General features: G+C 33.8%; 1 protein-coding gene and 1 long non-coding RNA gene across 2 annotated transcripts; both read right to left on the bottom strand.

Annotated features, from left to right (window-relative positions):
* Positions 1–2,673: 2,673 nt before the first annotated feature.
* LOC120196265 lies at positions 2,674–3,563 on the bottom strand. Its single transcript, XR_005523149.1, has 3 exons — positions 3,444–3,563; positions 3,267–3,365; positions 2,674–2,913 (listed from the first exon to the last, which is right to left on the bottom strand). It is a non-coding gene; the product is annotated as an uncharacterized LOC120196265 (long non-coding RNA).
* A 930-nt stretch (positions 3,564–4,493) lies between these two features.
* Positions 4,494–4,915, bottom strand: LOC120196384 (pyridoxal phosphate homeostasis protein-like). Its single transcript, XM_039198199.1, has 2 exons — positions 4,628–4,915; positions 4,494–4,511 (listed from the first exon to the last, which is right to left on the bottom strand). The coding sequence occupies exons 1-2, from the start codon at positions 4,913–4,915 to the stop codon at positions 4,494–4,496; spliced, it is 306 nt and encodes a 101-aa protein (XP_039054130.1).
* Between the last annotated feature and the right edge of the window lie 11,141 nt (positions 4,916–16,056).

Genomic DNA, 16,056 nt, shown 5'->3' with positions numbered 1-16,056 from the left:
GAATATAATAATTAACTTTAAAAGAAAAGTAATTTCATTTTTTACGAACACAAAATAACATGGAACACAAATTACATGAGACACAAATTTTAAATAAAGAGAATTCACCTTAATTCAAACTATCAAAGTTATTTTAATAATAAATTAATGTAAACAAAGTTAAAATTTTAATAAAAATATTAAATTTATAATACAAATATTAAAAATTTACTTAGGTATATTTTTTAAAATTTAATAAATAATTTATAATTAAACATTCAACATATGATTGAAAATTTTAATTGAGCATGAATTATAATAGCAAAATTATTTTTTTATCAAATAGTTTTCCCTATAAACTTTTCGGATTAGTTTAATAAAAATTCAAGAAATATTTATAATTAAACATTAAACATATGATTGAAAATAAAATTTATAATAGTAAATTTTATTTTTTTATCAAAGAGTTTTCCCTATTAACTTTTTGGATCAGTTCAATATAAAATTCAAGTTACAAACTCTAGCACGCGTTATAAGATCGAGTTTGAGCTAAATATCATATCTAAATAATAGTTTAATTCAAAATATTGAACGATTGAAAGTTGAAATTGAGCCTATATGATAAAATTGACAAACATATAGACATATTTTTTACAATAATATCAATATTCTATATATACTTAATTAGACTCATATCCGATTCAATTCGAATTGACCCAATCTAAAGATTGACCCGACCCAAAAATCAATCAACTCGACATTGATCAGAACCGAAAATCAATATATCTGATATTGACCCGTTCAAAAAAATCAACTGATCTGATATTAACCCGACCAGAATATCAACCGATTCTATATTGACTCGAACCAAAAAACAACCGACCCAAAAATTGACCTGATCCAATACCCTAACCGACCCAATTTACTATACACCCGAACTTAATCCGAACCAAACCCAATCCCTCTCGAACAAAATTAAAGTGAATATAATCTAGATCTGAAATAACCCGATCAGAAATGATCCGACCCAAACCCGATTAGAATGACCCGTTTAACACCTCTATTTATAACTATATTTGTAAGCTAAATACATAATTAGGGTATTTTCTGATAAAGATTAACACAAGAAACTAGCCACTTAAGATCATAAAAGGATCATACAATGAAAAGGGGGAAAACTCATTCAAAAAACTTGAACAATATGTAAATTCAAATAGATTTGATTGTTACGACAAATAAATCACACGAGGAAATTTGAATACTGAAAGACCATCGGTAAATCCAAATCAGAGGCAAACAAGAGAAAACTATCTATGTACGTAAGTTGCGTTATCTAAATTCAATTTGAGTGTCCAAATCAGGGATTATTAGCGAGATAATAAATGAACGCTATCTTGATCAATCGTGACGACATCAAATCCAACCTTTAAAAGAATGACAGAAATTGTAAAATATCAATGAAAAACCCAAAATAGCATATCATAAAGGCAGGAAAAATCATGTTATAAAGACAAATTATTAGAAACAAAAAATAAAGATGGGAGAATATATATATATATATTGAAGGCAACAATTAACACCAAGGGTGCGTTTGGTTCACGGAATGTAAGATTACCAGTGGGAATAAAAGATTACCAGAGAATAAGATTACTGAGAATGTTACATTACTGTGTTTGGTTGGTTTGGCAGGAATGTAAGATTACAGTGTTTGGTTGAAGGAATAAAATATTATTGGAATGTATATTTTACCAAATTGTCCTTGTTCTATATTTGTTTTTTTAACAAATGAAATTCTAAATATTTAAATAAAAATTATTTATATAAAAATTCTATTTGTTGATATATATTACTTGAGTATTTAAATATCATGTATGATTTAATTTTAATTAATATTAAATTTTATATAATTTATGTAAAATATATTAAAATTTTACATCAACATTTAACTAAATGTTTATATTGTGGAAATTCTTCATAGATATCATAATAATAGAAAGATGTAAATTATTTTTGTTATCTAAGATATAATATTTATTATATCTTCTATACAATAATTTATTTATTTATCTTTTATATTTATACTTAATTCTGCATACTTTATCATTATTATTTATCTCATTAATTTATATTACAAAACATAATTCAAATAAGTAAGAAAATATAACACTAAAAATCATATTGTCTATAATTCTATATTTCACCGTCATTCATCATTATCTTTGCTAATATTTTAATAAAATTATTAATACTCGGTTCAAATTTGATTTGTACTTAACTCTTGATTACGAAAAGCAAGCAAGCTAATAATATTCAATCCTAATCTAATTTGTACTTAACTCAGCCATAAAATAACTTGTTCAACCGTCTTTTTTATTTCAATTTTGGTTTTTAAGTACAGTTTTTCGGATTTCCAATTTTATAACCACTAGATCAGCCGACTCTAATTGAATTGGTTCGATTGATTGAATTAAAGACCTCGAGACCTTGTTTGGATGTGCGTAACAGACTAACAGAGAAGTGCAAGCTTTGAGGAGGCCGGGGAATGCGTGGGAATCTGGGTGTGTTGGATTTGAGCGTGGATATGCAGGTGGCGAGGACTTCATTGTGGGATCCTTGTGAGGAGAAACTGATTTAACGAAAGACTCAAACTCGTGTACTTGAGGTTAATTTTCCAACCGAACAATAAGAATCGAATTTCAGATCAAACAATTACAATTTTATTAGCATTATTTAGAAGGAATAAACAAGTTAAATGGATTCTACTATCAGTCAGTGTATTCTTTCTCTCGGATCAAACCACATCAACCCGGTGTAACAAAATAACAACCCGATGATTATGTTTAATAACAATACAGCGTTTCATTTCTTCTTTGGATATTCCATTGCCCCAAAGATGGTTGATCCAACTCTGACATTGGTACTGCCCATTTCAATCTGCGGAAACAATGAGACAATCCATTAGACAGTCGTTCTCTCGTAAGCTTTAAAAGAATTGAATGCTACTTCTATGGGGTTTGGTTAGGGAATATGACACAATAGGTACATGAGTATAAAGGTACAACCCTACAAGAGTTCTCGAAATATATGATAAACTTCGAAAAAAAAATTAAGTATACTCATATCTAACACACCCAAATTTGAGTAACATAGCATGGTTTTGTGCACGGTATGTGGCAGGAGCACAGACATTGCACAACAATGTTTTAGTACTAAAGCATAGACAAAGCCAATTGCATACAAATATAAAGTTTTCCTTATCTAGATGGTAATGGGAAAACAATCCTTACAGCTAGCTCAAAGTCGCCAGACATTCTCATTGACAGTTCACATTGTTCTTCTGGTATTCCAAGAGCCTTGCAGACTTCACTTCGGCAATTTGTTAATGTCTGGGTATCAAAAAATAGTTAGAAAAATAAAGAATCGATTGAAAAAGATGGAAAAACCGAGATAAGAAGTTCAGCCACCTTGAAATTCTCCGGAGTTGATGTATAATCAGGCATCCCGATTGTCATCAATCCACAAAATTGAAGATTCGGGCAATTTAGACTAACATGTTTTGCAAGTTCCACACAACCTGAAGGCTAACACCAGATTTTGCTGCAATAACATGATGCAGGAAAATACTATGAAAACGATCTCCAAGTGTTGATAAAAGGAGCTCTTTGTCAGCAAATATACTTGACCTAATCTAACTAGGTACTTAGCCCCAATGAACTAGGTTCCAATAGCCATGTTGATAGAGCATAGTACGGAACTAGAAGCTAAAGAAACAAGACCAGTTTTATCTAGCAAACTTAAAGACAAATACATGACAACACGCTTGAACGTGCAAAGCCTTGACACAACTCAACGAAAACAATATATTTTCGTTGTAATAAAAATAAATTTACTTACATTCCTCTCCACTGGTGTTCACCTGGACTAAGACTTTCAAAGTTTCCAACCGCACGATTAAGATGATTTGTAATCTGGCCCAAAATAAGGAAGATGCTCAGTTTAATGAGGAAAAAACACAAATACTTGGCCACATTATGAATGTTGTTATTGACACTATCAATTGAAAGCTTTGACATAATGATTAATGATATAAGAAAACAAAATCATAAAGTCATTCTCGCTAAAACTAGATTCAAAATTAGGTATAAATTAATTAAAAAAGTTGTCTCTAATTCTGTCTCCAATACATAAAGGAACAGTTTATAGCAATTATACTAATGGAAATGAACATAATTACCTTCTCATCATCTACAGTTTCCACCATGACGAGGTTCGGCACATCAGCTGTATAACAATGAATAATAAGTAAACACACAACAAACATTGCCCTCCAGCAAAACCAAATGAAGTAAAAGTTCAATTTCAGATACCCATTAAAAAAGCTCAGCTTAAAAGCAATAATAATAAACTATGATGTAAACACGAACATTTTAATCGAAAGTTCCTAAAAACACATAGCTTTGCTTACCAATCAAAGGCTTCAATTTATTGCTCTGCAAATTCCCAATAAAATGCCACTATATGTCATCCGAAAGCTGCGATTGCAAGCACGGAAATGATTATTACTTCGGTACTTTATCATTTTCAAAATAGAAATGATTTTTTTTGACTAGTTTGATGCTTTTTCTTTTGAATGAAGTGGAGGAAGAACCTGAAGGGATTTCTCGACAAGTTCTTGGACGTAGTTTTCGCAGAAACATCGATGACCGGCGTCGTACACTTGGCGAACGAGGGAGACGGGTTTCGTTTTACTGACGGCAACGACGTGGATCCGCTGTGATTCACGACCACATCGCTCGGCGACCTGTTGGACTCTCTGGAGAACTGACCAGAGAGCCGACGCTGCTATTCCGTCAATCGTCGCCGACGAGGCTGTCATATCTTGTTCTCGTTGATGTTGTGGGTAGAGATCTGGTTTGGACTCTTCCGGATTGTTCATCAGTATTTGTGATGTGTTTTCCATGAAAGAGGTTTACAGATCATCTAAAGAAGAACCGAAAAGATGAAATGAAGAGAGGGAAGAAAATAACAAAGAGAGCACGAAGGCAAAAACAACGCTTGGGAGAAAATGAAGGGTATTTTAGCCCAGCACATGGAAATAAAATATTACCTAAGAAAAGTAAGAGATTAACGTTCCCAGTAAAAAGAGAGAATTTTTTACTGTTGAGAATATATCATTACTCCCTATTGGGAATATTTCCCATCTAAACATGGGAATTTGAATATGGAAAAAAAAATTCCCGGAATCTTGAATTCCATGATCCAATCACCCCAAGAGTAATGTTGTGGCCTATCAATCAAAGATGAAAAAGAAAAAGAAAAAAACAAACAATGATTTAGAGGGAAAAAAGAGCAGTTGCATTAGTTTATTTATAACGACTTTGATTTATTTTCCATTAAACCATAAAGAAATGATATTATAAGCTAAATGAAGTTGATCAATTTTGATTATTCAAATAATTAATAGTGAATGAAATTAATATTATAATAAATAATAATGAATAAATTATTTAGTTTATAAGTGTTGACACCTGTTTTCATTTGGGTTTTATTTTATAATTTTAATATTAATATTATTATTGTTTACTTTTCTTTTCTATTATTTTGCAGGCCAAATGTTACAACACAGCAGGCCCAATCGTGCCCAAACAAGCTCTAACCCTAAAGTATAATCCTAGCCACTGTTTCACTCTCGCCGATGCCAGTCTTCAACAGTAGTCGCGCCGTCGCCGTCACCGAGGAGCCAAGCTAGAGCCATCTCACCACCACCTCAGCCCGACCGAAACCCCTGTTCAATCATCATCAACAATCAACAAAATCTGGTCAAAATCACAACCTAAACAAAACCCCGATAAAAAATCAAAAGTAAATCCAAAATCCCGGATTTCCCGGGAGCCATCATCACCTCTATGCCATAGCCTCATCATCAGCAACCAAGCAGTAACCATTTTTAAAGGGGAAAGTAGTTTGAAAAGAAAGAGAAGAATTTGTGAGAGAAGAGTAAGGAGGATTCGAGCAAAAAAAAAAAAAGATTCGAAGGAAACGAAAGAAGAAAGAGATTGCAAGAGATTAGTTCGAAAAAGAAATAAAAAGAGAATGAAAGAATAAGGGGAAGAGAAGACTTATCTCGCTTATTCGTTCATTGGGGATGTAGCCGTTCATCGGAAAAGGGCAAGCGTTTTTCGCAAAACCAACACCGAATCTACACTCACGAGGTCGAGACGAATACACCTGTGTAAATTGGAGATCAATGACCACCGTCTACGATGGCCGACGGTGGCAATCACGGTGTCGACGACGGGGCCTATCACCGACTGCTTGAAAATAGAGAGAGGGTAGAGAGTTTTAAGAAAACAAAGGAGAAAGAAGAAATGAGGAAAATAGGGCAAATGAACCCTTCTATACCAAGCACAAAACGACACTGTTTAGGGGTCGAAGTTGCTGCACGCCTAGTTAAGGGATAATCGCACCAGGGACCATTCAATGTTTGTATCCCTTCATTTCAATCACTAAATGCAAATTTCATTTCTTTTACTTTGAACTTTAACTTTTATCGCACATTCATTTAGTCACTATTATGCTGACATTTGTGTTCGGGTTAATAGCATGTTTGTTCCTTCTAGTTTCACGTGTATCTTATTTTAGTCCCTGATGAGACTTTTAATTATTTTAGTTTGATCTTTAAATTTTATTTCAATTTCATTTTGGTCACTGTGTAATTTAATAATTAAGGTCATATTTAGTCCTTATAGTTTTGTTTCTCTTATGATTTAGTCCCTATGATTATTTCACGTTTGGGTGTATGTTTCTTTGTATTTTACCATGTACATATATTATACATTTTTTTATTATTATCATCCATTTATGTGCCATGTGTATATATTTATTTTGTATTTTGAGTCATATATATATATATATTCTGTATTCTTTTAAAAAATACAAAATGCTTCATTTATTTGTTAGTATTTTTATTTTTATGTATCTCGCTCGAATATTTTCAAGAATACTCGTCGTAGAATACGTGTGAAAATCACCACTCGATAGGAGAAGTGTGATTCGACGACATTCAAACGGAAAACGAGCTTGAAATAAATCAAGCCCATTTTTGTGTAATTTCATGACTCGAAATAAATTAATCAATTATTCAATAAAAGGATCATACTTCAATTTTCTACTCGAATTTGCAAGTTCCACTACTCGAATTTGCAAGTTCCACATTTAAGACGACTTATAAGCGATTGTGTACCAATTTTGAGTGTTGTGGGGTGCTCACCCTTCCCTACACGTAATCGACTCCTGAATTCTTAAAAATATTTGGTAAACACCGATTAATTTTTATCTTTAAAATATTTTTTCTTAAAATTACTTTAAACGACATTTTTAGGTAATCGATCTTTCTAACCCAAAGGTCGATATCCACTCCAAATTCAAATTAAATCAAATTTTATAAAAAAAATCAATTTCCCAAAATAAATTCATAATTATTTTTAATTTTATTTTTCGTTTTAAAATGGTTATTACAATACGTTCAAGTAAGTCACGTATAATGGTAAACTTACCTGGGAGTGCAAACAGGGTTGGGAGTAACTTCAGCTTAGATACTGATATGAAGGTGACCAACCGGCTTTATTGAATCAAATGGGAATTGGATCATACCAATTACCATAAACAAAACGGATGATCATGGTTTTACACCATTTACTTCATTTGACTTGTATTTCTAGACTGACTAAAAATATATTAAATTACATAAAACTAAGTGCCCAAATAATATCATTTTTTTACTTAAGTGATTAAATTGTTTTTTAACTTTTCTAATGTTACACTTTTAGATGCTTAGACTGTCATCGTCATTAAATTCTTTCATTAAATAACACGTGCCACCTTTATAAAATTTTAAATATTTATTTTTTAAAATAACATCTCAAAATCGTTCTAAAATTATGGGTTAGTATTCGATCGAGTCGAGTCAAAAAATTGAGCTATTCGAGTTGACAAGTCTATTTTATAACTCGAATTTAAGTTGACTTTTTTATTTGAGTCGAGTTTAAGAAATTTAAGTTATTCGAGTCGATTTATTTGAGTTTCTATAATAATTTTTTTATAATTATTTATACTATTCTTTTCACATTATAATGTTATTTAATATATCGAATACAATCTAATATTATAAAATATATTTACATTATTATATTTTAAAGAAAGTATTTTGAGGGTAAAATATTGATGGGAATATAAAGGAGTCAAATAATTAATAAAAAGAAATAATTTGCAAACAATTGTAGTCAAAAAATCAAATTGAGTAAAATGCAAAGTTAAGGGGCTAAATAAAAAAAGAGTATATTTTTCGAAAAAATAAGAATTAAAGTTATATATATTCTATAATGGTATATGAGCATGTGGTTCAAATTTGATAAAAAAAAGGATGAATTGAAGAAACAAGGAAATTATAAAAAATTGAAGGATTAAATTGAAAAATAGAAAATTTATTATAAATAATTGAAAATACATATGTATTTTGTTATGGTTTAGAGCACGTGGTTCAAATTTAGTAAAAAATTGACTTAAAACAAATGATAAATTGAATTAATAATAAAATCAAGGAGTAAATCGTAAAACTATCAAATACTAAATCAAAATTTCAGTTTTTCGAGTAATTCAAAATTTTCAAATTTCAACTCGACTCAAACTCAAAAATCGAATTAATAATTCGAGTTACTTGAATAACTCGACTAGAATAATTTGAAATTAAAAAAATCAATTTTTTAGTCTATTCGAATTTTGCTCACCGTAAAATACCAAAAAACTCATTAAACCCTCAAATCTCTAATTTAAATCCCAATAGTGTCGTCGATCATCTCCAGCCACTACCTCTTTCACCAAACAACCATGCATTCGTTACCATACACTTATTGACCGACCATTGTCCTTGTGGTCGCCTTGAACCTCTAAACTTAAATCTCTAAATTCTCAAATACTCGATTCTTAAATTCCAAGTACAAATCACCGTTGGGTCGCCTTCAAGCTTTGCTTTACTGTGATACGTTGTTGCTGTGGAGTCATAGCCGGCTGCTTTCATTTCTGCTTTGCTGCAGTGGAGTAGTGGGGAGGCAGACAACAATTTTTTTTTAATACAAGTGGGATGAAAGCAGTAACTAGCTAGCAGCAACCAGAGACAAATCTTCTTCAAGCAGACGATCCACAGTCGATGCAGTGCATATTGAACTAGCCCCACCGGATGCATCCTTCCGGCTTTCGCCATGGCATCAGCAGTCTTGTTCCCCTCACGAAAGGTATGGACAAAATGGACCTGCCAATTTCTCGAGATTAATTCAATAAGGTGGGAGCCAATATGAGATATTTGCTCCATCTCCTCTCCTTGCAACAGATGGTTCAAAGCTTCTCTGCAATCCATCTCTACGATCAACTTCCGAATTCCCAAGTCCCATGCAATTCGCAGGCTCTCATAGACTCCCCAGAGCTCGGCATCTAACACCGAGCAACGCCCCGAAGCTCTCGAGAAACCCGTAATCCAGTGACCATTTGAATCTCGTAACACCCCGCCACAAGTGACGGCTCCCGAATTTAAATCCCGACCACCATCTGTGTTGAACTTCATCCAGCTTTCAGAAAGAGGGCACCATTTTTTTGAATGTCTAGGATCCTCCACAGCACCCGAGTGATCCACCTTCTTCCAGTTAGCAGCATTCCTGACTTCCGTCCATCCTGTCCGCCATATCCTGAGTACTCTCGCTAACCAACGTTTCAGCTGAAAAAATAAACCTATTTCGCTTCATCCAAATACACCACACTAATGAACCAAAAAAGAGGTCCCTTATACCGAGCAATGCAGCGCCACAGCTCCGGTGAGTCAACTACCTGTTCGCCAAGGCGCTTAGAATATGCGCTCGAGGTCGTGAATCTCCAGTGTTTATCCCATTTCCAGCCAGGCCTGTCTTCCTTTCCCACCAAGTAGGTGGTTTAATCGCAGCAGTTGCAAGGAGAGCATGATCCGGTAACACCAATCGAAGATAGCTCCACCTCCAATCACCGCTTGGATCAACCATATCAACAGCTGGCGTGGGCCCCGGCAAATCCGATTGGTTGCCGATATAATGGACTATCAATGGTCCCGTTTCATTCAGCCAATCGTCTCTCCAAAAGTCCACCGTCGTACCTGAACCAATCGTCCAAACAATGCCCTGCCGGATATCCGACCAAATCGTATCCAAGCCCCTTCATATTCGAGAACAGCAATTCCTGAAGAGCTCATCTTGGACCTTCTATTTAGCACACAAAAATTTCGCCCATAGTTGATTTTTATTCACGATGAGAAGGTACCTGAGTTTCATAAGAAAAGCATCATTTTGGACCTCCATTCTTCGTAAGCCAAGACCCCCTCCTTTGTAGGTAAACAAACTTGATCCCAACGGACTAAGTTGATTCCCCTTTTAGAATCCGAGTGCCCCCATATAAAGTTCATTTTCAACTTTTCTATTTCCTCGCACACCGGTTTTGGAATTCGATTAGTTTGCATAACGTACGAAGGTATGGTATTCAGAACTGATTTAGCAAGCAAAACACGCCCCTCCAGAGATAATTTTTCAGCTTCCACCCCGTTAGTCGATCACGAATCTTTTGAACAATGTAAGTAAACGTTTCACGGGTAAGTCGCTTATGGAGGAAGAGAACTCCCAAGTATCGTCCAAGGTCATCAACTGGAGTAAATTGGAAACCTCCACTAATATCATTGCGAAGATTGGGATCCACATTATCTGAAAAACAAAATGTGTTTTTGCTTGGCTTACCCGATGACCAAAACTAAAGCAGAAATTATTTAACACTCTCTGGATTACATCTAACTGCCCAAAGGACGCTTACGCAAACAGAACCAGATCATCAGCGAAAAACAAGTAAGGGGGGCCCATGAGAAAGGGTAATTGGAATCCAATTGCCGTCTCTAACCTCTTTCCTAATAGCTTGAGCCAACCTCTCCATGCATAATACAAAGAGATAAGGCGAGAGAGGATCGCCCTGCCTGATTCCCCGAGAAGGCTTGAATTCATCTAACAGAACACCATTCCACTGACCTAGAGTAGTACCCGTCGAAACACAATTCATAATAAGCTGCCGGAGATCGCTTGGGCATCCTATATCCTGAAGAGTTTCGTCAATGAACGATCACTCTAACGGTCCTTTTCCAGATCGATCTTGATAGTTATCCACCCCTTACTCCATTTTTTCTTTCGCATTGAGTAAATTACCTCCTGGGTAATGACTATATTATCCTTGATACTGTGACCAGGTACAAAACTTATTTGGTTCTCCGAGATTAGCATTGGGAGAAGGGGCTTCAGACGATTAACAATTACTTTAGTAACCAACTTGTAGGGAACAGTACATTGGCTTATCGGCCTAAACTGAGAAATCGATTCTGGCGCACTGACTTTTGGGATAAAGACTAATAGTTTTATTCATATCAGGAGTGACAGCTCTGTTTCAAAAGCACTCTCTGATAAGCTGACAAAATGCCATACCAGCCACATCCCAATTTTTATGGAAAAAAACTACATGAAATCCATCAATACCCGGTGCTTTTGAAGGGCTCCGTATTGAAAATAGTCTGCCGAATCTTGTCGTCAGAGACCATGGTCAAAAAGTCCAGCAAGCATGAGTTCGACAAAGAAGGAAAACAACCCCTGATATTGTAAGTGTAGCCATACGTACCACCACTGGTAAAGAGGTTCTTAAAAAAGTCAGTTGCCATTCGTCCCAACTCCCTCAGTTCCGAGCACCACGAGCCATCCGCTTGCTTTAGAGAAAGAATAGTGTTCCGATCACGGAAAATTCTACCATAGGAATGATAGAATTTCGTGTTTCGATCTCCATCAACAATCCAATTAGCCCTAGATTTCTGCATCCAGAGACTCTCTTCCTATTCAAGGACCCCAGTCTTCAACTTCTTTTCCAGCTCCAATAAGTAATCCGAGTTCTGACAACCCAAGGCACGATCAATTCCTCTTAGTTTGCCATAACCCTTTTCTTACGAGCACCAATCATGCCAAAATTGTTACGATTCCAATTGGCAAGCTTCCCTCGCAGATTGGAAATGTTGGCATTGAAATCAAGGTCCCTAGACCAACAATCACGAAGAACACTATGGAGTTCCTCGTGAGATTGCCAAGCAAATAAGAATCGGAAAGGCTTTTGACCAAGAGTATTACGATTATAGGTAGTGCGAAACAAAACTGGTATGTGGTCCGAGCTGAGTCCATCCAGGTGGAAAATGGAAGAATCAGGATGAGCACTCAACCAACAAGAATTTATAAGGCATCGATTTAACCGTTGTTGCAAATTACCACGACACCAAGTGAACGGAGGGCCATGGAACCCAATATCAAGAAGAGCACAGCAATCAACCAAACCAGCGAAGCCCTTACTGATTCCCATACGACCTACAACACCCCATCTCCTCTCCGCCAAACGAAGGATTGCGTTGAAATATCCCCCAAGCAACCAAGGATAATTCGGACTAGGGTTAAGTTGCTCTAGACACATCCAAAGCTGGTTCCTGTAAACAACATGCGGACTGCCATATTTTGGTAATGCTCAATCCCACATAGAGTTGAAAACACTAGTGGGAATGGTATTTAAGGTTCACATTCTCTATTCCCTTGTTCAGTGATAGAGAACAAGGCGTAGTAATATGTGTCTTTGACACGTCCGCACGGATATTATCTTTTTAGAGAGAAAATTCGTAAGGAATTTTCTCTGAAACATTAAATGAAAAATGTGAAAGATTCATCTGATATTTATAGGCTACTGAGACAGTTACTTTCCCAAATTAAATCAGAACTTAAAATGTATCTAGACTGATTTCCAACTTTGTTCATTGGAGAGACAATATGTTAATAACATGAGTTACAGGAGTTATCTAATTTAATTTTAGGAGTTATAACTATTTTTATGCAATGAACCTGGACTCCTTTTGAGCGAGATTCATCAAGAGGAGTTACAAAAAAGGTTAAAATTCAGAATTAAAATCAAATTTAATTTGATTTTCTTGTTGGACGGATTTACCCTTACTTATAGCCTATAAATAGATAACTGAATTCAGCTTCTCAACTCACACTCTCCACAATTAGAAATCACTCTCTAAGTGTTTTCTAAAGTTGTTCTCTTCGTGCTTTCCGATCAGAAGTGCAATATTACCAGCAGTCCACTCCAGTTTCAGGTGTACGAAATTTGGAGCGATTGTGTTAACCCCGGGGGACGATCCGCCTATTGGAGCGATTACACACATCGGGGCGAATTCGTTTCTGAGGCAGTGGTTAATACCACGACACGGTTAATCGGTTCTTTAGTTATATATTTCAGTATATATTTTCCAGTCAATGCTAATGCCTCGTTTTGCAGCAGTGTATTTTACCAACAATTTAGAAACGAATTCGAGCTGCTGCATGATATTTGTAAAAGGAACGATGAAACCACATGTTGGATTCGAGTTTGTGTATAAGTGTGAATTCAAATATCAGTTCAACCTAGCATCAAAGTGGTATGTAATATTTTGATACAAATTATTATTATCGTAGTTCGATGCAGTCTGATGCAAGTGACGATGCCATGAATTTTAGTGGTTTCAATGTTTTAATGCTTGAATTATTAATATTAATGTGCTTTCAATGTTTTAAAGATTGGCTGTTATTTGATGTAACAACATGCTTCATAATTTTAAGATGGATATGCGTTAGGTATATTTGAAAGCAATTATAAATATTTTAACTACAGCCAACGTCCTATAATAAATGCTTTATGAAGTTTAAAGGATAACAATTTTTATTATTAATTGGTAGTTTTAATATTGTGTTATAAGCATTTATGCATGATAATATGTTATTGATTAATTTGGAACGTTGGTGTTTAATGTACATCAGCTGAGTATGCATTAGTAGTATTTTTTAATTGATGATTCATTTGAATTTTAAATGGATTAATGATTGAATAAAAAAATTTAAAAAATTCATGTGAGTTGTGGATATATATTTATTAGAAATTATAACACTTTAAATGCTATTGTGAAGAATGAATGTACATAAGTTATAAAATTTATGATGGTATCTTATGTGAATAAATGTTTTTGACGTTTGTATTGTTTGTATTTATAAATGCAATAATATATTAATCATGTGGTTTGAGAGGTTAATATTAAATTAATACATCAAATTATGAATTGATGATAGTTGATATATGGGTACGAGAGATAATGCATGTGTGATAGTTGGTTCATGTGGAGATATAAAATAACTTATTCCCATGTTGGGTAATATAGTTCCTAAAAACTAAGGTGAAAATAATTATAAATATTTTTTACCGTACTAATAATTTTCTTTAAAAAAATTGTAAAGATACAGGAAATGTGTAATATTTGGAGGAATATGGAGCTGGTAAAGTTGAAATGAGAAGATTCTCCAAAATCGAATAGTTGTTAAATTCGATTTGATTTCCACAATCTCTTGAAGATAAGAAACCAAAATCCTAAAGATAAGGATCTTGTCACTATCAATTTATTGTTAGTAAATTAATTTCGTGACTAACCATGTATATTCTTCATTTGACTTCAGAAGATTCAAAAGAGATGATGGTTCAGATGAAGTGATTGTCACGATGGATTTTGGGATCACTCTGATTAGAAATGATGATGCAAATAATGAAGTTGTATTCATTGTGAACAAGTTTATTTGGAATTGTGATTCTATCTGCGAGGTCAGATTATTTAGACTTATTTCCTGTTAATTCATGCCTTTTAAATACATGAATTAGATTGTATGAACCTTTAAGATAGTCTTTAAAACTCAGTGGATAATATGAAATGAAATTAAATCACTAGTAAAGACTAAGGTACTACTAAGGCTAAGGCAGTAGTGTGAGCCCAAAAATATATATGTTTAATAAGATACTATTGTGATTAAAAGTATCAAACATAATTCTTAAGAAGCCTTAAGAAAGAGAAAATCTATAAATGATTTATTGGAAAGTAGTGTGATGAGTATGAAAGTGCATGTCTAGGATTGGTTCTATGAAGACTTGGTACTTAAGCGTGCCTAGTGCACCACCTCTCTTTCATAGAAACCTACCTGGTGAATTGTTCATTACTATGCTCACTATTCCAATACTATGACAAGATAAAAACTCTTAAAACTTAGTGCACAAGTTAAAAGAGTGGAGATTAATTTGGTTGAGTGGAATACCAAATTTAGTCATAGTAAATAAAATATATGATGATCTCTTTAAGGCTAATATGTTGAATATCATGAATAAGTATATGATAGACTATATTGCTACTAAAAGTATGTTGTAGCTATTAAATCTCTTTAAGTGATTTTCCTAAGTAGAGGAAAGAAAAGAGATTATCTATTTCAGAATTTGTGCTAAAATCTCTTGTTTTGAACTTGAGATCATTTTTCCTGATGTTAGGAAAAAATCGAAATTCATTTTGAATGAGAAAAAGTCATATAGAATTTCATAGTGGTTTATGCATTTTAATCTTAATGATTTGTAACTTCTCAAAATTTTGAGAATATAATTATGTGTAACAAAACTTGAGTTTGTTAAAATTTTATGGCTAAAACTCATAACAAACTTTACTCTAGTATGATTAGTATTTGTTTACACGTTTTACAAGGAACTTATGGATATCCTAAAATGTTAGAAATGTGGGGTGTCTTAAAATGTAGATTAAATGCAGAAACTCAAATAGAAAATATTCTATCTACTTCTTCTAGTATTCCTGCTAGGTCTTCTCAAGAAATTGATTTCGAGCCTAGAAGAAGTAAAAGGCTATTTGGACCAAATTTTATCACTTCCTTTATTTCTGAGATAAATGATTTAGACTCTTTTTCTGATCATATAGCTTAAATATTATATGAGGATCCTAAAAAGCTATAAGATCTATCGATGCTAGTTTCTAGAAAACGTTATTAATGATGAACTAGAATCAATAATGTCTAATCATACTTGGGATTAGTTGACTTGCCTAGAGGATTTAAACCAATATGTAGAAAATGAATCTTTCAGAAGAAA

Source organism: Hibiscus syriacus, unplaced genomic scaffold, assembly GCF_006381635.1.
Source record: "Hibiscus syriacus cultivar Baekdansim isolate YM2019G1 unplaced genomic scaffold, ASM638163v2 tig00117032_pilon, whole genome shotgun sequence".
Lineage (NCBI taxonomy): Eukaryota > Viridiplantae > Streptophyta > Magnoliopsida > Malvales > Malvaceae > Hibiscus > Hibiscus syriacus.
This window is presented reverse-complemented; position numbering and strand designations above follow the sequence as displayed.

Bases quoted from the DNA above. Each gene is read 5' to 3' on its own strand.
- LOC120196384 (XM_039198199.1), bottom strand. From the start codon at position 4,915: ATGAACAATCCGGAAGAGTCCAAACCAGATCTCTACCCACAACATCAA.